This window comes from Chrysochloris asiatica, unplaced genomic scaffold (genome assembly GCF_000296735.1).
Source record: "Chrysochloris asiatica unplaced genomic scaffold, ChrAsi1.0 scaffold00094, whole genome shotgun sequence".
Lineage (NCBI taxonomy): Eukaryota > Metazoa > Chordata > Mammalia > Afrosoricida > Chrysochloridae > Chrysochloris > Chrysochloris asiatica.
The window spans coordinates 7,511,651-7,535,921 of NW_006408612.1; the positions used below are offsets into that span (position 1 = coordinate 7,511,651).

The 24,271-nt window shown below is 37.4% G+C and overlaps 1 protein-coding gene across 2 annotated transcripts in view; it reads right to left on the bottom strand.

The window, feature by feature from the left end:
* The window catches only part of KIAA1715 (KIAA1715 ortholog), a 111,838-nt gene that overhangs the window by 27,885 nt on the left and 59,682 nt on the right, over positions 1–24,271 (bottom strand). For both annotated transcript variants that reach the window (XM_006866664.1, XM_006866663.1), the window contains 3 exons: positions 20,038–20,121; positions 19,905–19,956; positions 5,527–5,742 (listed from right to left, as the gene is read on the bottom strand). In XM_006866664.1, the coding sequence (XP_006866726.1) occupies positions 5,527–5,742; positions 19,905–19,956; positions 20,038–20,121 (352 nt within the window). The remainder of the gene's footprint in view (positions 1–5,526; positions 5,743–19,904; positions 19,957–20,037; positions 20,122–24,271) is intronic.

Genomic DNA, 24,271 nt, shown 5'->3' on the forward strand with positions numbered 1-24,271 from the left:
ACTCGATGGCACATAACAACAACAACAAAAAAGAGCTAAAGAGATTTTTGTAGGAGCTCTGGTAGCATAGTGGTTACGAATCGGGCTGCGAACCTTAAGGACAGCGGTTCGAAACTACCAGCCGCTCCACGGGAGAAAGACGAGGCTTTCTACTCCCGTAAAGATTTACAGCCTCGGAAACCCTGTACAGGGTCGCTATGGGTCGGAACCAACTCAATGGCACTTAACAACAACAACATCTATGTCCTGGTATGTTGCTGTGGGTTAGTGCACCAGACAGCAAAGCCATTTGAACTACAAGGTTGGTGGTTCAAGCTCACCAGTTGCTCCTTGGAAACCCTATACAGGGTTGTTATGGGTCGGAACTGACTCAATGGCACTTAACAACAACAACAATGTGGCACTGCAAGGAGCTCTGGTAGTGCAATGATTATGAATCGGGCTGATAACCTCAAGGTCGGCAGTTCGAAACTATCAGCTGTTCCACAGGAGAAAGATGAGGCGTGGGAGAAAGATGAGGCTTTCTGCTTCCGTAAAGATTTGCAGCCTCAGAAACCCTATGCAGGGTCACTATGAATCAGAACTGACCACAGTACTTAACAACAGCAACATGTAGCACCTCAGGTTAATGCACTGGACTGCAACATCAGTTTGAATGACACGGCTGGCAGTTCAAGCTCATCAGCTGCTCTTCAGCAACCCTAATACAGGATTGCTATGAGTTAGAACCAACTTAACAGCACATAACAATAACAATATAACCAACTCACAGCTAACATCAAACTAAATGATAAAAGGATTGCTTTCACACTAAGATCAGAAATAATGTAAGAATGTCTGCTCTCGCCACTTCTATTTAACATTGTACTAGAGATTCTAACTACTGTAATAAAATGAAATTAAAGGCATCCAGATTGGAAAAAAAGAACAGAACTGTCCTTACTCATAGACATGATAGTCTATATAGAAAATGCAATTAAATTTGTTTTTAAAAAAGCCTACTAAACCATAGAAAAATTGATGCATTTGAGTTACAGTTTTGGAAAAGATTACTGTAAGTACCACGGACTGTTAGAAGAACAAATAAATCTGTGTTTGAAGAAGCACAGCCAAACTCTCCTTAGAAGCCAGGATAGTGAAACTTCGGCTCTCATACTTCAGACATGTTTTCAGGAGGGGCCGGTCCCTGGAGAAGGACATCATACTTGGTAAAGTTGAAGGTCAGCATAAAAAAGGACGGCCCCCAACGAGATGAACTAGCACATGGCAGCAGGAATGGACTCAAGTGCAACAACTGTGAGAATGGTGCAGGACATGGCAGTGTTTCGTTGTGTGTAGGGTCATTAGGAGTTGGGACCAACTTGATGACACCTAACAACAACAACAATGTAAATACAGACTGAATAAGTATGGTGAAAGGATACAACTCTATCACACACCTTTCCTGATTTTAAACAATTCAGTATCCTCTTGTTTGGTTTGAACAACTGCCTCTTGGTCTATGTAGATTACTCATGAGTACAATGAATTATTCTGCAATTTCCACTCTTTGCAATGCCATTCACAATTTGTTATGATCTGTACAGTTTAATGTCTTTGTACAGTCAATAAAGCTCAAGTAAACATCATAAAAACCTACTAAAACTAGTTATTAATAAAGCAGATTAACAAAGCTGTAAAATATCAATGCTAGAGCACAATGGTACTGTAGGATACACAATGGACTGCAAACAAGGTTAGTGTTTTGAGCCCTCCAACCACATCCCCAGGGAAAGATGAATGTTTCTGCTCCTGAAAAGATCTGCAGCATCAGAAACCCTATACAGGATAGTATGAGTTGGAAACAACCAGTGGCACTTAAAAACAACATATACATTAGCAGAAAACAATTGGAAATGGTTAACATAATAATACCTTTTAAAATGGTGTTGGTGGTAGTGTGCCACCAAGTCAGTGCTGACTTACAGAGACCCTGTATAGGGTTTCTGAGGCTATGAATCTTTATGGGAGCAGAAAGCCTTTCCATTCTTCCACAGAGTGACCCATTAGATTCAAACTGCTGACCTTGCAGTTAGCAGCCCAGCTTGTAGCTCACTACACTACCAGGACTCCAATTAGATGTAAATTTGACAAAAGATGTTTACAAACTATATAATGAAAACTACAAAGCACTGCTGAGAAAAATTTTAAAGACTAATAAATGAACCACCATCCATGCATCAGTTTGTCATACTGTAGTGGCAAACATGTTGCTATGAAGTTGGAACCTACACCACCACAGTATTGTAAATATCACCAGGATCATCCATTAAAAAGCAGGTTTCAGTAGAGCTTCCAGACTAACATGGACTAGGAAGAAAAACTGGAGATCTAATACTAAAAATCAGTCAATGAAGACTCTACCCATCACAACAACAGAATACTACCTGATAAGAATAATGGAAGACAAACATACACAAAATACTGTGATTGCAACAATGCACCCAAGCATACCATCATGAAAATGGCACAAAATTCAGCAACACTTTGTTCTGTTGTACATGGGATTGCCATACAGTCACAACCAACTTGACAGCAACAAAATAAATGGAGAGATATACTATAGTCATGTAATTGGACATTATCCGAAGAGACTAACTGGGAATATGGAGTACAAGAAGAATTCATAGAAATTAATACTGATTTACATACATAAAAGCAGTGTTAATAGAAATTAAGTTATATTTCAAATTTTATAAAGTATAACTCCAAGAGCTCTGAAAACTGAAACAGAACTGCTTGTGGGAGATATTATGAATTGAGAGACAACCTAGAAGAGGAAGGTGAGACAGTAAGACAAAATGTTTGCCACTATAAACAAGGCAGGATTAACATAAGGTGGGCAGCCAGGAAGGTTTACAAAGGAACCTAGTAGGAGACTGTAAAACAAAATAAGGTCCTGCTGTGACAATCCTTATGATACTGAGGATACAAGGTTTTCAAAATGGATGTGACCAAAACTTGTAAGCATTCAAGATGGATATGAGGTAGCAATACTGAGTGGGCTTCAAAAACTTCAAGGAAAAATAGAATTAAAAGATGATGGAATTTTTCCATGAACTTGTTTTGAAGTTCCTATTTTAAGAGTAAGAATAAATTTGCTTTGTAAACAATCACAAACCTAGAAATTACTACCACTTCAAAAAGAGAAACCAATACCAAAATTCTATCAATGAAATGAATTTTAGGTTCAAGAACAAATTCTCTGTATGATTAATCAAGTACATTTTTAAGAGTTCCTCAGACAAGTTACTAGTTTACTTGTGCTAATAACATTACTCAGTTATCATTGTCACAAAATTAATTTGATCGCAGACACTATGTGTCATTCCTTATTACCAAATTTCCAAGTTGAAAAGATAAGCCAAATTAGTTTCGATAACACTTTACTCAAATTTATTTTTTACTCAAGTATTCTACTTCTACATATTTAAAATGAAAATGTTCACAAAGGAATCTGCATTTTTTAAAACATGACAACAATTTTTAAAATATATTTTTCATAAAATATCTTAAATCATACTAAGCACTTTTGAAATCATGTATCTTCATAGTTACACTGTTCTAGACAACAGTAATTAATCTGAACATCAAAAGCAATCATTGTAGGAATACTGGTCATTTTTATACAGCTTGGCAAATTATCAAGTAAGTACCTGCTGGTTATTAATTTTCAAACATATGGATGCCCTGTGGTAATACACATTAAATTGATTTTCTTTCACAAAATATGGTATAATGAAAAATGAATTATTAATTTTCTCTATAAGAAATCAGTTAGCTCATATTTTTGGCAGTGTACAACTTCCACAATCTTTCACACAGAAACTAAGCAGTAACCTTACCAGAATACATATATTTATGATCATGCAATCTAGACCATTATTCCATTTACAGCCCTATCCTTAGCACAGTTTTTATTGCTATATATGTTTCTAAACTTGTCTTTCTTTAAAGCTAGTTATATATATACACAAGTCCATATAACTCATGCATTCTCACAAAAAAATGTTCTTTCATTAAACAATCAGAAATGTTAATTTACAAATCATGAATAACTCAAATCAACCAAAGAAATATTAAAAGTAATTTTCAATCAATTTAACTTTTCTCAATTTCACAAAATATATGACTACCTTTTAGTGACATCATGATGTCAGGTTTAAAAGTATTTTTATAAGATTTGTATGTATCTATTTGCAGTCAGATTTCTTAACTTATTTATAAATTGTATTTTTTAAGTTTTCTAAAATCTTATGCTGCTTTTTTGGAAGGAAAAGCAGTTGAAAAATCTACTGTGATAAATTACTCATTGATTTTCTTTCCTAAGTGCCCTTGATTCCCTGATACCTATGACTGCCTAGAATCAAAGTCATCACAATGATATGTATGTAATTCACAGGCATGAAATTTTTCTTAAGTGCCTTCCAGTCAGTTCCAACTCATAGCTACCCTGTATAGTGTTTCTGTGACTTTAAATCTTTGCGGAAGCAGAAAGCCTCATCCTTTCCCCATAGTCGTGAAACACCAAAATAGTATTAGAATTTACTCTCATATTCAATAATCTGACATGGAAATTCACACAAAATAGTGTGATCTGCTAAAGCAATGGACTTCCACGTCCCAGTTACACTCCAAAAGAAAGTTTCAGGGTAATGTGGTAAACTCCAAAATGGTTACCTTCCTCTAAAGAGCTACCATACTGGGGAGAAAAATAAGAATTAAAGAAATAAGACAGTAGTAGAGACAGAGTCCTGGTGTGGCGCTGTGCGTTAATACACTGGACTGAAAAGTCAGTTTGAACTGCAAGGTTGGTGGTTCCAGCTCACCAGTCACTCCTCAGTAACCCTACACAGGGTCACTATGGGTTGGAACCAACTCAGTGTCACTTCACAACAACAGAAACTAAAGTATGTTAACATGATAGAACATTATACTAAAGTATCTATAAGAAAATACTAATAAAGTATCTGTAAAAAAATAAAATACTAATATTCTATGACTTAGAAAAATCTACCAGCTTATATTTGGAAATGTAGTATTATACACCACCACAAAGGAATATTATTCCTGAAATGTGTTAAGTAATTGCATGTTTAAAAATATATGTGCAGGGTTTAACAAAAACATGAATATATTCTAAAAAATGTATTCTTCTATCTCTAATTTATATAAATCTAAAACCATTCTAAAGTTGAATATAAAAAGATATGCTATACTGTTGACTACAGCATACTACAAAGTTTTATTGCCATTTAAACAAAGAAGCCATAACAGTGAAATGAGCTCAAGAAATAGGTTCCACTAACACAAGGTGCCAGCTGTAAAGAGTTATGGCTAATTGAATATGGAACTCCTGCTTAATCAGATAACTGCTCTGCTATTTTCAAATGAAATGCCATTTCCATACTGTCTGAAAATGGCTCATTTTATTGGTAACCAGAGAAAACAATATAAACTGTAAATAACATTAAGTGCTCTATTTACCCATTCCAGGCACTGAAGTAGCAGGGGATCCAAAACGTCTTGGTAACACATTTGAAGGTACAGTTGGACTAACAGTTCTTTCGGGTGGTCCACCAGGGGCAGAAGTGTGGTCTTTTGGTGGTCCAGACGACACTGGAACTTGTGGAGGAGGTCCCTGGTTAGCAGTTGCTGGTGCTGGGGATAGGTTTCTTTGTGCTGCAGTTCGTTGACGAATCTCTGAAAAGAATAAGTATATATGAGATATCTATCATCCAATATACCACATTAGCCAATACCACAAATGACTTACATTTAGACTTACATTTCTTAGTGGCACCTCAGGCATTGTGAGCTCAAAATTACTTGTAATAAGAAATCTATTACACATAACACTGAATACTGCCTATAACAGAATATTCCATTTCTCAACCTACAATTCAATTGCACATATTCACCATAAGTCATAATCTAAGTCTATCTACTGATATCAAACTCTTTCAAATATAAATTGAATAAAACCACCAAATTATGTCATTTTTAACTAAACATTTTTAACTTATGATGAAGAAAAGAAAGTTCATAAGAAAAAGGGAAAATTCTCAATTGCTTATGTGTTTTTGATATAAAAAAACAATAACTTTCATAAATAAGTAAATAAGAATATTTCCAGTCCCTGGAAAAGGATGTCATGCTTGGTAAAGTGGAGGGTAGCAAAAAAGAGGGAGACCCCTAACGAGATGGATTGGCACAGTGGCAGCAGCAATGGGCTCAAGTATAGCAGCAATTGTGAGGATGGCGCAGGACCAAGTAGTGTTTCGTTCTGTTGTAAATAGGGTCACTATGGATCTGAACTGACTCGATGACACCTAACAACAATTATCCAAATTTATGCACCAGCCACTAAAGCTAGTGATGATGAGATTGAAGAATTCTACCAACTTCTTCAGTCTCAAATTGAGTAAACATGCACTGATAATTACTGATGATTGGGAGGTGAAAGTTGGAAGCAAAGGGAGAAGCATCAATAGTTGGAAAATATGCCCTTGGTGACAGAAACTGGAGATGACATGATAGAATTTTACAAGACCAATGACTTCTGCATTGCATATACCTTTTTCAACAACATAAAAGGCTACCACACACACGGGCCTCACAGGAATCAAACTGACTGTGTGGCATTGTTAGGATAAGCCCTGGATTACTAACCAAAAGGTTGGAGATTCACCCCACCAGTCACTCCTCAGAAAGCCTATACAGGTAGCTATGAGTTGAAATCAATTCAACAGCACACAACAAAAACATACACATGCACTTCACTAGATGGAATATACAGGAATCAAATTGACTACGTCTGTGGGAAGAAACAGTGGGAAAGCTCAACATCATTTGTCAAAACAAGGCCAGGGACTGAATGTGGAACAGACCAATTGCTCATATATGCAAGTTTAGGCTAAAGCTGAAGAAAATAAAACAAATCCACAGGAAACAAAGTATGACCTTAAACATTTGCCACCTGAATCCTGAGCCCCATCCAGAACCTTCTGAGATGGGATATTCCCACTAGAAAGGACAAGCAGACCAGCCTGGAACAGCTAGAGTGGCAGAGACACATCTTCAAAGAAAAATCAACAGGAAAAACCCAAAACAAAAGTGGCAGTATGATTGGCTACTACAAGTATAAGCAAATTGTTTGCCAGGAAGCCATCAAGGCAAGCAATCAAGTCCCTTCAGGACAAACTCCCTCAAAGACTGAAACTCAAAGGGAACACATGAGCAGGCACATAAGCTTGCTGGCAACCACACTGGTCTACTGGTGAGTGGAAGAGACCTGGGGAAGAGAGAGAAGAGGAAGAGATGGTTGGTCCAAAGTGTGGTGAGACCTGGGGACACCTGGGCCCATGGACAAGGACATAGCCACGGAGGGTTAGAGCTGAGAGTGAAGCATCCAGCTGATATGAAGTGAGGGGAGACACACAAGAACACCTAAACTTGCAGACAGTACCCATTTGACCTAGCCTCAATGGCTTGACAATCAGAACTCAACTAGAGAAACATTTTTTTTAAAAACCGAGGGTAAATTGCTACAATTTAATGAACTTGACCTATGCTCATGGAGGTAGTAGCTCAAAACATCAACAGAGAGGAAAGGAGTTTTCACATCAAGTATCAATGCTATCCCCTGTGCATACTAGGGTAGATAGGGACGGACAACTTAGACATTGGCTACCTAAAATGAGAGGGTGGCAAAGGCATGAAGTGACTGGCTTACAAGTTTTCAGGAGGGAATTTAGTTTAAGAGTGTGCGGGGCAAGATAGAGTCCCCATTGAATAGTTTTCATCTTGTCTAGATGGGTCTGGTGAAGAGAAATGAGGATAAGATTCTTGTGATTCAATAGCGAGTAATTGTTATCATGACTAATTGCGACTTACAATAATAAAGGTAGAAGTTTTGTAACAAAATCTAGGAAGTAGTTAATCTTACAGTCCAGATACAGAGGACCCTAGGACCATCAAGGGAGAAGAGCATGAACGGAATGCGGGACCCTATCTAGAGAAGCAGCGACACCAGATGGAGGCAGAGATGGGGATACGAAGACAGGGAGCAGCTGAGGACTGTAGATTTATGGAAAGAGAGGGACTGAGAGCTGGCAGCCAGGAGGCAGGCTTACAGAATGTGCTTTTTGGTAGTTTAAATTATTATATATGCCTAAGAGTTGCAGGGGGGGGGGGGAAACAAGAAAGAAGTTAAAATTAATAGAGAGAAATACTGTTAACTGATGGTACATGGAGGGGATTATAATCATTGTAATGAAACAAAGTGTATGATTTGTTGAATGTAAAACTAATAATCTGCCCTGTAAACTTTCACTCAATTCACAATAAAAGCTTGAAAGAAAAAGAAAAGACATACACACAAGAAAACCATATGCCACCTGAATTTAGAAACTTTCTCAAGAAAAGATTTGCTGCATTAGACACTAAGGACCAAAGACCAAAAGAGTTGAGGGATGACATTAAGAACATCATACAGGAAAAAAGCAAAAGGTCATTAAAAAGACAGGAAAGAAATAAAAGACCAAAGTGGATGTCATAAGAGACTCTGAAACTTGCTCTTGAACATAAAGAAGTTAAAGTGACTAGCAGAAATGAGGAAGTAAAACAGCTGAACAGAAAATTTCAAAGGGTAGCTCAAGAAAAGAAAGTACAGTATTATAATGAAAGTGTAAAATCCTGGAGTTAGAAAAACAAAACAGAAGAATAGGTTCAGCATTTCTCAAGTTGAAAGAACTGAAAAAGAAAATTCAAGCCTTAACTTGTAACCTTGAAGGATTCTATAGGCAGAGTCTTGGTGTGGCACTGTGGTTAATGTACTGGACTGCAAAGTCAGTTTGAACCCCAAGGTCAGCGGATCAAACTCACCAGCCACCCACCCCCCAGGAACCCTATACAGGGTCTCTATGGGTCAGAACCAACTCAACAGAAATTAACAACAACATAGGCAAAATGGGAGCCCTTGTGTGGCACTATACAACAAGTACTGGACTACAAGCTCAGTTTGAACTGCAAAGTTGGTGGTTGAAACCTACCAGCCACTCCTTGGAAATCCTATACAGGGTCGTTATGAGTCAGAACTGACTCAATAGAACTTACCAACAATATGAGCCAAGCACTGAATGACACAGGAAGCATCAAAAGATAGAAGGAATACAGTCACTGTACCAAAAAGAACTGGTCAATGTGCAACCATTTCAAGAGGTAGCATATGATCAAGAACCAATGATACTGAAGAAAAAAGTCCAAGCTTCATTGAAGGCATTCACAAAGAACAGGCTCCAGGAATTGGCAAAATAACTATTGAAATATTTCAACAAACTGATACAGCTCTGGAGGTGCCTATGACACGGTATCTTTAAGACAGCAACCTAGCCGACCGACTGGAAAAGATCAATATTTGTGCCCATTTCAAAGAAAGGTGATCCAATGGAATGTGGAATTCACTAAACAATATCATTAATATCACATCAAGTAAAATTTTGCTGAAGATAATTGAAATTCAAGCCAGATTCAGAAGAGGAGATGGAACGAGGGATATCATTGATGATGTCGGATGAATCTTGGCTAAAAGAAGAAACACCAGAAAAATGTTTACTGACTACGCAAAGACATTAAAATTGTCAAACACATCATTTTGCTTGGATCCACAGTCCACACTCATGGTTGTAGTCAAGAAATCAAACGACATATTATGTGAGTCTGTAGCAAAAGACTTATTAAAGAGCAAATGTATCACTTTGAGAACTAAGGTATACCTTACCCAAGTCATGGTATTTTTAAAACCCTCATGTGCATGTAAAAGGTGGAGAATGAATAGGGAAGACCATAGAAGAATCAATGTACTTGAATTACGGTGTTGGAGAATACTGCAAGTATCATGAACTGCCAGAAGAATAACTCTGTCTTGGAAGATGCACAGCCAGGATGCTCCTTAGAAACGAGGATGGTGAGGCTCTTAGCTCTCATACTTTGGACATGTTGTTAGGAGGGATCAGTTCCTGGAGAATGACACCATACTTGATAAAGTGGAGGGTCAGTGAAAAAGAGGAAGACTGCCCCTATGAGATGGATTGACACAGTGGAAGCAACAATGGGCTCACACATGACACCAACTGTCAGAACAGTGAGTGACCAGGCAGTATTTTGTACTGTGTGCATAGGGACACTATGAGTCAGAACCAACTGGAAGGCTCTTAAAAGCAACAATGACTTTTGAAGAGGTAAAGTTGTACAACAAAGACAATATGGATCTCAAAGCTATATATTCTATGTAGTATCTGGTTCTTTTCAAAATACGTTCCATGACCTCTACTCAATAACATGAATCCTGGTGTGGTGCTGTGGGATAATGCATTGGATTACAAGGTTGGTTTGAAATGCAAGGTAGGCAGTTCAAATTCACCAGCCACTCCTTGAAAACCCTGTACAGGGTCACTGAGTCTAAACTGACTTGAAGGCAATTAACAATAACAACTCAGTAACATAAAGTTATTGCTATTCTTAAGTGCCACTGAGTCGGTTCCAACTTATAGCAACCTCTATAGGGTTTCAACAAGTAGATGATGAGTCTGAACCACTGGCCTTGAGGTTAGCAGTCCAGTGTTTATCCTACAGTGCTACACCAGGACCCCATAAAATTAAATCCCATTCTTTCCCATCCCATCAATAGCTTACTTAAATTACAGTGGCAAGATCGCAAATAAAAAGTCTTATCTTTTTTATTCTACATAATCCAGTAAATGATTACCAATCCTAAATTGGTGGAGAGAAACTAAAGAAGTTACAGTTTAACTGGCATGAATAATAAAATTGCATACTACTCCAGAAGCAAAATACTTAAAATTTAGCCTCTATCTGACAGTTAAAGATTGTCATGAACATTTCATAGCAGTTGAAAACCAAACTCTAAAGTTAGATTTCATGTGAGCTGTTTACCTGGACTATAACCTAGTCTACTAGAAGAACCTGAGTCATGTGATCATAATGTTCGTTTGAAAGCCTGGATCTAGCTGTTACTTTAAACAAGTTACCTAACTTCACTAAGCTTCTATTTCCTTATCTGTAATTTAGGATAAAATTCTCAATTTATAAAATTGCTATAGGGATTAATTAAGACAATGTTTATAAATTGACAGTGATATTCACTGAATACTTATTATTTCAGAAGACAGAGTATTTTCACACAATATTTCCAAATAACCATTTAGCTTTAATTACTGAGACCAGCTAATTTTCCATCAGTTCATAACTCAGTATAAGCAAGTCACTCTAATAAACTACAAGCATATCACTATGAGGTAAATGGAACCATCTTTGTATTTTACTTCCTTCCAGTCAGTTAGTATAAAAATTTTCAGATTCCATCTAAATTAATCATATCCCTACATCTCCTGCAAATTAGGTAGTCACAGAATTATCTTTTTACTCACAAGGAGCACCTTGGCAAGTGGTTACACATTAGGAAAGCTTTAAATGCTGAAACAGGTGCTGAGATCAATTAAATCATTTTATGATTTGATAGCTTAAATTGCTCCTTTAAAAAAGTAAGGCATTAAATACTGTATCTCATTTTTAACCAATTTTCAGGTAAAGCATAACTCAAAAATTGACATTTTTCATTCAGATAAATATAAGACTAACATATATGTTGTTAAGTGCCATTAAGTTTGTTGCAACTCACAGCAAGCCTAGGTAGGGTTTCCAAGGCTTTAAATCTTCACAGGAGCAGAAAGTCTCATCTTTCTCCCGCAGAACAGCTGGTGGGCTCAACCTTTGTGCTTCACAGTCAGTGTTTATGGTATGGAGCCACCAGATATGTCCTGGTGTGGTGCTGTGGGTTAATGTGCTGGACTGCAAAGTTGCTTTGAACCAAAAAGACAGCGGTTCAAGCTCACCAGCTGCTCCTTTGAAACCCTATACAGGATCGCTATTGGTCAGAACCAACTCAGTGGCACTTAACAACAACAACAACATTGTCCTTTCACTTCTTAATCAAACACTTCCGACTGCTTCCTCTGACTATACACCAAAGCTAAAGCCACACCAGTTGCTGCTGAGTACCCCCAAGTAATGGATACTTAAGCATACATTATCCTGTGATTTAATATTACGCAAGTGCTACTGAACGGTAAAGCTGGTAACTCCACTTAACAAAGTACACCAGGTCTAGCATTCCATAAAAGAAACTTGGCTTAATAATTCTAAATCTAAATTAAGGCAAAGGAGAAAATGTTACATTAGAGTCAAGAAACTCTAAATGAGATAAAATGACATTGCACTGTTTTCAAAGGAAAAGCAAGTAACAAAGGGTTAAAATATCCTGCGTTTATAATAACTAGCAAAATAGTACCAAATCTAAATTTGGTAAAATGCTATTAAATACTTTGGTAATCTTAATTTCTAATATCTAAGACTTATCTATATTTAGCTACTTGTCATTTGAAAATTAACTAATCTAAAACGCTTCTAGTGCTTAACATGTCATACTGGTGACATTCAACATTTCCTTACATTTAAATGTAAAATGCCATCCCCAGGAATGATTTACCAAGCATTCTACCTCAAACTAGTAATATTTCATACAGAATGTTTTTCCCATAAGGGTCAGGAGGATATTTTAACATTCCCAACAATGATCAAGCTACAGTTCCCAGGAAATCATCTTCACTGAGTATGAGGACATGACTAATTGGTTTTAAATTTAAAATTAATCAAGTAAAATCAAAATGAGATACAAACTACTCTATTACAGTAAATAAAAAGAAGAGAACTAAGTTAAAAATAGAATCACTTAAGTGTTAGCTCCATCCTGTATAATGGCTATGCAGCCTTGGCCAAATCAATGGTATTTCTCAGTTCGGCCCATTCATAATAAAGATACCTGCCTCTTATAGTTGTTAGGAAGATTAAATTAGATAAATAATGCAAAGAGCTTAGCCAGAGCACAAAGAAAGCATATAATAAGAAATAGCAATCAAGATGCATTGATCATTAGTGGTGATTGAAATGCAAAGGTTGGAAAATATGGCCTTGGTGATAGAAATGATGCTGGAGAATGCATGATAGAATTCAGCAAAACCTATGATTTGTTCATGGCAAATACCTTGTTTAGACAGCATCAGAGACAATTACACACACGGACCTCAACAGATGGAATATACAGAAATCAAAATGACTGCATCTGTGGAAAGAGACATTGGAAAAGCTGCATATCCATCAGCCAAAACAAGGCCAGGGGAAGACTGTGGAACAGACCATCAATTACTCATATGCAAATTCAGACTGAAGCTGAAAAAAATGAAAACAAGTCCATGAGAGCCAAAAAATGACCTTGAATATATCCCACCTGAATTTAGAGATCATCTGAAGAAAAGATTTGATAAATTAAATACTAAAGACCGAAGACCAGAAGAGTTGTGGGATGACATCAAGAATAGCATACAGGAAGAAACAAAATGGATGTCAGAAGAGACACTGAAACTTGCTCTCCAGTGTAGAGATGCTAAATTAAATGAAACAAATGAGATACAAGAGCTGAACACAAAATTTCAAAGATCAGCTCGAGAAGACAAAGTCAAATATTACAACAAAATGTGCAAAGATCTGGAGTCAGAAAACCAAAAGAGAAGAACACACTTAGTATTTCTCAAGCTGGAGAAACGAAAGAAAAAATTCAAGCCTGGACTTTTGTTATTGAAGGTTCTCAAGGCAAATTATTGAATGATGCAGAAAACATCAAAAGAAGATGGAAGGAATACAGTCACTGTACCAAATGGAAATGGTTAATGTTCAACTGTTTCAAGAGGTAGCAAATGATCAAGAGCCAATGATATTGAAGGAAGAAGTCCAAGGTGCATTGAAGGAATTGGCAAAGAACAAGGCACCAGGAATTGATGGAATACAAATTGAAATCTTTCAACAAAGTGAGGCGGCACTGGAGACACTCACTCATCTATGCCAAGAAATTTGGAAGACAACTATCTGGCCAACTGATTGGAAGAGATCCATATTTGTGCCCATTCCAAAGAGAGGTGACCCAATGGAATGCGGAAATCATCACACAGTATCTTTGATATCCCATGTAAGTAAAGTTTTCTTTACTCAACGTAATACAGAAACAGCTGCAAGCATACATTGACAGAAAACATCTAGTAGTTCACCCAGATTCAGAAGAATCCGTGGAATGAGAAATATCATTGCTGATGTCTGATGGATCTTGGCTGAAAGCAGAGAATACCAGAAAGATGTTTACATGTGCTTTACTGACTACACAAAAGCTTTCAATTGTGTGGATCATGACAAGCTGTGGACAACATTGCCAAGTATGAGTATTCCAGAACACTTACATTGTGCTCATGAGAATCTGTACATGGACCAAGAGGCAATTGTTCAAACAGAACATGGGAACATTGAATGTTTTAAGATTAAGAAAGGTGTAGGACAGGGTTGTATTCTTTCACCATACTTATTCAACCTGTATGTTGAGCAAATAATCTGAGAAACTGGCTTATATGAAGAAAAACATGGCATCAAGATTGGAGGAAGACTCACTAAAAACCTGTGACATGCAGGTGATACAACCTTGCTTACTGAAAGTGAAGGGGACTTAACATACTTACTGATGAAGATCAAAGAGCACAGCCATTGGTATGGATTGCATCTCAATGTAAAGAAAACAAAAATCCTCACCACTGGACCACTAACATTCTTATCAATGGAGAAAAGATTAAAGTTGTCAAGGATTTCATTCTTCTTGAATCAACTATCAACATTCATGGAAGCAGCAGTCAAGAAATCAAAGACATAATGCATTAGGCAAATCTGCTGCACAAGACTCTTTTAAAGTGCTGAAGAGCAAGTGTGGAAGAGCAAAGATGTCAGCTTGAAGACTAAGGTGCACCTGACCCACACCATGGTATTTTCAATAACCTCATATGGATGTAAAAGCTGGACAATGAATAAGAAGACCGTAAAAGAATTGACACTTTTGAATTATGGTATTGGAGGAGAATATTGAAAGTGCCATGGGCTGCCAAAAGAACAAACAGATCTGTGTTGGAAGAAGCGCAGCCAGAGTGCACCTTAGAGGCCAGGATGGCCAAACTTCGTCTCTCATGCTTCGGACATATTGTTAGGAAGGAGCAGTCGCTGGAGAAGGATATCATGTTTGGTAAGGTGGAGAGGGTCAGAGAAAAAGAGGAAAACCCCCAGAGAGATGAAATGGTAAAGTGGCAGCATCAATGGGCTCAAGAGTGGCAACAATTGTGAGGTGTTTTGTTCTGTTGTGCATAGGGTTGCTATGAGTCGGTACCGACTCAATGGCACCTAACAACGACATTAGAACTAGGGTACATCTAAAGAGTCTAGATTATAATAAATCAAATGCTACGAAATCTAGAATTTGTAAAATAATTATTACAATAAAATACAGTATCAAGCTATAAATTAAATGTGTTCCTAAAGTTATTAGTGAATTTATTTAAATGTGTGAACTCACAATTCATATAAAGTTCTTCTGTATAACTCTAGCTTTCTTTTAAAAAAATATGTTAATTCAAATAATCACGTCTTAATTCATTAGGTTTTGAAATACCGATTCTTTATATATTGGTAAAAGGTTTTACCTTCAATTTTGTAATAAGCCATAGTAGAAAGAACACCATGGAATAGTTAGGAGTCTTGGTGTGGCGCTGTGGGCTAATGTGTCAGATTGCAAAGTCAGTGAACTGCAAGGTCGGTGGTTCAAGTTCACCAACTGCTCCTTGGAAACCCTATACAGGGCTGCTATGGGTTAGAATCAACTCAACAGCACTTAACAACAACAACATATGATCAACAGCGTGTGGTACTGAAGAAAAAAATCCAATCTTCATGGAAGTCATTGGCAAAGACAAGGTTCCATGAATTGATGGGATACAAATTGAAATCTTTCAGCAAATTGAGGCAGCACTGGTGTCATTCACTCAACTATGCCAAGAAATTTGGGAGACAGTTACCTGGTTAAATGATTGGAAGAGATCCATATATCTGTGCCCATTCCAAAGAGAGGTGACCCAACAGATTGGGGAAATCATTCGACAATATCATTAATATCACATGCAAGTAAAATTATACTCAAGATGATTAAAAAATGGCTGCAACAGTACATTGACAGGATATTGCCAGATGTTCAAGCTGGACTCAGGAGGCTTGAGGATGTGGAACGAAGGTTATTGCTGACACCAGATGAATTTTGGCTGAAAGCCGAGAATACCAGAAAGATGTTTACCTGTGCTTTACTGACTATGCAATAAAGCTATGGACTATATTGAGGCGTGTGAGTATTCCAGAACACTTCACTGTGTTCCTGAGGAGTTTGTAGACCAAGAGGCAGTTGCTTGAACAGAACAAGGGGACACTGAATGGCTTAAAATCAGGAAAGGTGTGCACCAGGGTTGTATTCTTTCACCATACTTATTCAATCTGTATACTAAGCAAAAAATCCTAGAAGCTGGATTACATAAAGAAGAATGTGGCATCAGGTTTTTAGAAGAACACTTATTAATATCCTTTGATATGCAGATGACTTGCTCACTGAAAACAAAAAGGTATTAAAATATTTACTGATGAAGAGAAAAGACCATGGTCTTCAGTATGGGTTGCACCTCAATGTAAAGAAAACAGCAATCCTCACCACTGGAGCTTGGATTCACCATCAACATTCATGGAAACAGCAGTCAAGAAAGCAAAGGATGTATTGCATGAATTAGGCAAATCTGCACAAGACCTATGTACAGTGTTCAAAAGCAAAGATATGCCTGACCCAAGGTATGGTATTTTCAATAGTCTTATATGCATGTGAAAGTTGGACAGTGAATAAGAAAGACTGTAGAACAATTGATGGTATTTGAGTTATGTTGTTGGAGAAGAATATTAAAAGTACCATATACTGCTAGCAGTACAAGCAAATCTGTGTTGGGATAAGTACAATCAGAATGCTCCTTGGAAACCAGGATGGCAAGACATTGCCTTTCACACTTCAGACATATCAGGAGGGACCAGGCCTTGGAGAATATCATGGTATGTAAATGGAAGGTCAGTGAAAAAGAGTGGCAGTGGTGGTTATGTGCCGTGGAGTCTGAACCAACTCACAGCAACCCTATACAGGGTTTCCGAGGCTGTAAATCTTTATGGGAGCAGAAAGCCTCATCTTTTACCGTGGAACAGCTGGTAGTTTCGAACTGCTGACCTTAAGGTTCACAGCCTGATTTGTAACCACTACGCTACCAGTGCTCCTTCAGCGAAAAAGAGTAAAGCCCCAATAAGAACAACTGACACAATGGACGCAACAATGGGCTCAAGCTTAAAAACTACTGTGAGCATGGCGTGGGACTGGGCACTGTTTTATTCTGTTGTACATGAGTCAGAATCGACTCAACAGCACCTAACAACAACTCTTGAGGGAGCAAGATGAAGCTGTCTACTCCCATAAAGCTAAGATTGACAGCCTTGGTAACCCCAAGCATTGGTTCTACTCTGTCGTATAGGGTTATAATGAACTGGAATTGACTTCATGTCAGTGGGTTTGATTTTGGTTGTTGTTGTTGTTGTGTGCCGTGAAGTCAGTTCCGACTCATATCGACCCTGCACAGGGTTTCCGAGGCTGTAAATCTTTACAGGAGCAGAAAGCCCTATCTTTCTCCTGAGGAACAGCTGGTAGTTTCGAACTGCTGACCTTGCGGTTCACAGCCTGATTCATAACCACTAAAAAAGAGCCCTAGTGTGCAGTTGTTAAGTGCTTGACCACTAATTGAAAGAAGGAAGAAGTGGTAGTAGCTTCTGTGATGATAATAGCCTTGGAAACTTACTGCTGATGTTGTTAAGTGCTGTTGAGTCAATTCAGATTCATAGTCAACCTGTATAGGGATTCTGAGGAGCATCTGGTGGATTTGAACCACCGACTTTGTGGTTCAAGCCAACATCGCAGTTGCGTGCTTATCCTATAGTGCCACAGCAGAGCATATTGTTGTTGTTGTTAAATGCCGTCAAGTTGACTCTGAACCACAGCGACCCTGTATAGGGTTTCCAAGGTGCAGCTGGTGAACTTGAACCACCGACCTTGCAATTCAAACTGACTTTGCAGTCGGACACATTAGCCCACAGCGCCACACCAGGACTCCGTATAGGGCAGTTCTATTTTGTCCTTTAGAGTTTCTATGCATTGGGATTTGACTTGATGGTGTAGGATTTCTTTGTCTTTGAGAAACCAAGTTATATTAAGCAAAATTAAAAATATAAGATTAGAGTGGTAGGTTTGGGTGAAAGGTGATGATGAATTTGCTTTATTTCTTTTGAGCTAGAGTTGTACTCAGGTGGTGAGGCTCACAGGTTATTTCTTATGGCATTCAGGAAAGAATTTGAGGCTATAGATAATGGTTAGAAATCATTTATATGATTTCCAGGGAACAGTTGGGGAGTTTACTTGCAGGCCAATGCTTTATCCCACAATGCCAAACCAGGACTCTGACCTGTTGTTGCTGTTAAGTGCCATCGAATTGGTTCCAACCCATAGCTACCTTTTATAGGGTTTCCAAGGAGCAGCTGTTGGGTTTGAACTGCCAACCTTGCAGCTCAAATTGACCTTGCAGTGTATGCAGCACATTATACTGCAGCACCACACCAGGACTCAGACCTGAAGAATATCCAACTTGAACTTAAAGACCATATCAAGAATACAAGTGACACACAGAATACTAGTGACTAAAGACCACATAAGTTGTGGGATAACATCAAGTATTATAATGAAATATGCAAACACCTGGAGTTATAAAAGCAAAAAGAATATGCTCAGCATTTCTCAAGGTAAAAGAATTGAAGCAAAACGTCAAGCCTTTACTTGTAATACTGAAGGATTTGATGGAAAAGATATTGGATGATACAGGAAGCATCAAAAACAGATGGAAAGAATATACAGAATCACTACCAAAAAGAATTGGCCAATGTTCAACAATTTCAGGAGAACCAAAAGTCTTATGGAACTTTACTAATCATGCTATAATTCTGATGTTTTTATAAGAATGGAAATTAAACTTAAAAAAAAAAAGCATATTCCACATTATAACAAACCTTACTAACTATATTATTATATTCTATAGAAGACTTACAGCCTCAGTAACCCTGCACAGGGTTACTATGAGTCGGAACCGACTCCACGGCACACAAAAACAACAACAGAAGAGAACAAAGAAGAATGTCAATGCAAATTCACAAATATTTTCTCATATGCCAGTTTGTGAAAATATTTTATGTAATCACTTAAAATAATGACTTTTTAAAGTTTACATAATACCTAATGATATAATAGTGACAGCCTCATTAATAACCTGGCAATGCAACCTTAAAAAAAAGTTAACATTGTTATATAGCAGTAATCCAGTTTTCTTTTTTATTTCTAAATTATTTTATTCTCTGCCCAAATAAGCGTTTTTTAGAAGAAATCTCAAATTTGACAAAAATTTTTCTTCAATTCCTTAATAAGAAATCATAAAAATATAAGTATTTTCATAATAATAGATATTCCAAGAAATTATTTGAAGAGAAAAAGACTAAAAGTATTGGTGAATCACTTAATTAATTCCTTAAATTTCATAGGTATTCAAGAGCCTTACATACCTCCCTATTCCATCATATCAAAATGAAAAACAATTATTACAATCCACTCCAAGTCATATATGACAAATGACCAAATTTAAATTAAAATAAAAGCATTCTGCATTGTTCTTATACACTTCCATGACACTTTTGAACTCACTTGGGTAAATATGGATCTTTCCAACAGCAGCAGCACTTTCTACAAAGTTATTTACCTTGTCCAGGTCTTGCAGTTACAGCTGCTCCAGCAGGTGGCGGCTCATACTCCTGTCAATTACAATAATGTTATTAATGTGACCTATTACAATGTGCAACATATAAGAAACAGTAAGGATATCAGAACCTTACCTTTGCTTTCTTTGAGTCTGGATCAAATCTTTCAAGGATTAATTTAGCCGTCTTATAAGTTTCTTTTTCCATAACTTCTTCAAGCTACAAACAAGATTTCCATAAATTGTCACATTTTAAAACACGCACAGTACTTATTTTTATAAGTCTTATTCAAAAATTAAGTACAAGGCTTAAAATAAACAGTACATAATATACCCAGATAGAATTAAAGACTTCCTACATTTAAATCATTAAAATCCAGATTTTAGAATGACTTCTAAGCTATAATACGTTACTTATATTTAACAGCTTTTAGGAAAGGAAATACCAAATATTGCTAATTGTTTACATATAATGAGGAGAATAATTACATGCACCAACTTCAATAATGGAATGTGCAAAAATCTATCAGCTATCATTATTGGAAGTTATTAGACATGACAAGCAAATGACAGGCAATTCCTCAGATTTATTTCCTCATAGCACTTAATGCTATTAATTTAAAGAAGGTCGTTAGCCAAGAGCTTTACAAAATAAAATCTCTGTGCCAATTAACTGCTGTCAGCATCGATTTTAGATTATTTATTAGCAGAAGCAATTAGCTTGCTGCAGATGCAGTGAAAACTCACTAGCTGGGAAAACAGCCATGGAATTTGCTCAAATGACTTTAAAACCTAAAGCTCCTCCTTTTATACTTAGCTTCAACTTTGGCGGAGAAAAACAGAACATATTAAGAATTTAAGTAAAAATTTTACTGAGTTCTATGCTCACACTAGAGAATGTAATTAAACACTTCATTATTACAACATTTATTTACAATGCATTCAAGTCACTTTATAGCTTAATACATGGGTTTAATTTTTAAAGTAATCACTAGTAAAGTATCACTTTGCTGTAATAATACAACATCGAAAAACTTTAACGTTAGTACAATACAGACATAGTTGTAATAAATAGCTAATGTGCAATGTAAATAAAATCCTTTTGAAAAAATTAGAAAAAGATCTTTTCTTCTCAGGGACCACTGATAGCCACTTAAATGTCATACTTATTCCAAATGGCATTTATTTTTAAGTATAACCCAAAGCACATTTGTTGTTGTTGTTAGGTACCATCGAGTCAGTACCAGCCCATAGTGACCTTATGCACAGCAGAATGAAACACTGCCCAATCCTGGGCCAACCTCACTACTGTTGCCACGCTTGCTGCCACTTGGCCAATCCGTCTCATTGGGGGTCTTCCTCTTTTCCTCTGACCCTCCACCTTATCAAACATGATATCCTCCAATGACTGGTCCCTCCTGACAATATGTCCGAAGTATGAGAGACCAAGTTTGCCCATCTTGGCCTCCAAGGAGCACTCTGGTTGCACTTCTTCCAAAACATATCTATTGGTTCATTTGGCAGCCCATGGCACTTTCAAGACTCTCCTCCAACACCATTAACTCAAAAGCATCAATTCTTCTACAGTCTTCCTAATTCACTGTCCAACTTTCACATGCATATGAGGTTACTGAAAATACCATAGCTTGGGTCAGGCACACCTTAGTCCTCAAGCTGACATCTTTGCTCTTCAACACTTTAAAAGGGTCTTGTGCAGCAGATTTGCCTAATGCAATACGTCATTAGATTTCATGACTGCTGCTTCCGTGAATGTTTATAGTTGATCCAAAATGAATGAAGTACTGGACAACTTCAACCTTTTCTCTGTTAAGAATGCTGTTTATTGGTCCAGTGGTGAGAATTTTTGTTTTCTTTACATTGAGATTCAATCCATAACGAAAGCTGTGCTCTTTGATCTTCATCAGTAAATATTTTAAGTCCTCTTCAATTTCAGCAAGCAAGGTTGTATCATCTGCATATCACAGGTTGTTAATGAGTCTTCCTCCAATCCTGATGTCACAATTTTCTTCATATAACCCAGCTTCTCAGATATGTGCTCAGCATACAGCTTGAATAAGTATGGTCAAAGAATACAACCTGGCCACACCTTTTTTAATTTTAAAACATTCAGTGTTTCCATGCTCTGTTCCAACAACTGCTTCTTGATCCATGTACAGATTCCTCATGGCCACAATTAAGTGTTCCGGAATACTCATACTTCGCAATGTTGTCCATAGCTTATCATGATCCACACAATCAGAAGCTTTTGCGTAGTCAATAAAGTACAGGTAAACATCTTTCTGATATTCTCTGATTTCAGCCAAGAGCCATTGGGCATCAGCAATGACATCCCTCATTCCATGGCCTCTTCTGAATCCGGCCTGAACCTCTGGAAGTTCTCTGTCAGTGTATGCTTGTAGCCATTTCTGTATTACCTTTAGCAAAACTACACTCACATGGGATATCAAAGAGATTGTCTGATGATTTCCACAGTCTGTTGGGTCATCTCTCTTTGGAATGGGCACAAATATGGATCTCTTCAATCAGTCGGCCAGATAGCTGTCTTCCAAATTTCTTGGCAGATGAGTGAGTGCCTCCTGTGCCACCTCACTTTCTTGAAAGATTTCAATTTTTATTCCATCAATTCCTGGTGCTTTGTTCTTTGCCAATTCCTTCAATGCACCTTGGACTTCTTCAGTATCATTGGCTCTTGATCATATGCTACCTCTTGAAACAGCTGAACATCAACCATTTCCTTTTGGTACAGTGACTCTGTGTATTCCTTCTATCTTCTTTTGATGCTTTCTGCATCATTCAATAATTTGCCCAGAGAATCCTTCAATAACGAAAGTCAAAGTTTTCAGTGACTAAATATTCTGAAGTAGTTCGTCACTCTTTCTTACTAGTCTGCTTCATCTTGAAGCTCAGCTGAAACCTGTCCACCATGGGTGACCCTGCTGGTGATTTAAAATACCGGTTCCATAGCTTTCAGAATCACAGCAACTCATAAGCCACCACAGTAGACAAACTGACAGACAAGTGGTGGCTGTTTGATTTTAAGTGGAAACTGTCAGTTTAAATTTTGAGATCTATGTGCATGCGTTGTAGAACCCTCCAAGGGTGGGAATGGGGTGTCCATTCGCTCAGGCATCCCCTCTAGTCACCAGAATGGAGGTGCGCAGACAGCGAGAGACCAATGAACAGATACCAAAAAAAGAATGTCCACACATTTATCTCTGCGGTTCTGTCAGGTGGTTAAAAATATAGTTTAAAATATGCTGCCACAATACCAATTAGTAGATTTCTTGTTCAACACTCAATTCAACATTTTAAGAATCTAAGGGCTTACTTAGATGAATGATTCATTAACTTGGTTTGTTATTATTGTTGTCATTGTGTGCCATCCAGGCAATTCCAACTCTTAGCAACCTTCTATGGGGTTTGAGAGAGGGACTGATTGGTTTGAACTGCCAACCTTCCGATTTTACCAGTCCAGTGCATGTTGTCATTTCTAAATGCCAAGTCAGTTCTGATTCATAGCAACTCTGCATACAGTTTCTAAGAAGTGGCTGGTAGACTTGAACCATCGACACTTTGGTTAGCAGTTCAGTGCTTATACAGCATCATACCAGTACCCTGGTTATTTCAAAATTATGATAAAATTATCAATTATTTTCCAATGTAAAGGAAATATTTGTGATATCACTTTATAATTACAGGGGTAGGGTGTGGATTGGGAATAGGGGTACAGAAAGGATGTGACAGAATACATTTCCAAAACAATAAAATATATATAGAATATCAACTACAAAGAACTAAAATTCTGAATCTCTAAAAGTTAGATTTTTTTTTTTTTTTATGTTCTTAGAAAGTGTTCTGCAATAGAATGTTCCATAATAATAGAAATGGTCTATATCCATGCAATACAACAGCTACTAAACTGTGGGTTGAGAAACTGAATTTTTTCATTTTATTTCATCCTAAATAATGTATATTGAAAAAGACACACATGTCTAGTAGCAACTGATTTGGACAGCATAGTTCTGTTGTTAAATTGTTAAGTTTCACTGAATCAGTTCCAACTCATAGCAACCCTGTATACAACAGAACAAAACACTGCCCAGTCCTGTGCCATCCTCACAATTGCTGCTATGCTTGAGCCAATTGTTGCTGCCACTGTGCCAAGCCATCGTGTTCAGAGTTTCCCTCTTTTTCATTGTCCCACCATTTTACCAAGCATGGTTAAAAGAAGGCTCGAGGGTTTGGTCCTCCTGATGTCAGAAGTGTGAGAAACAAAGCATGACCATCTTGATGTCTAAAGAGCATTCTGTTGTACTTCTTTCAACACAGATTTGTTTGTTATTCTTAAA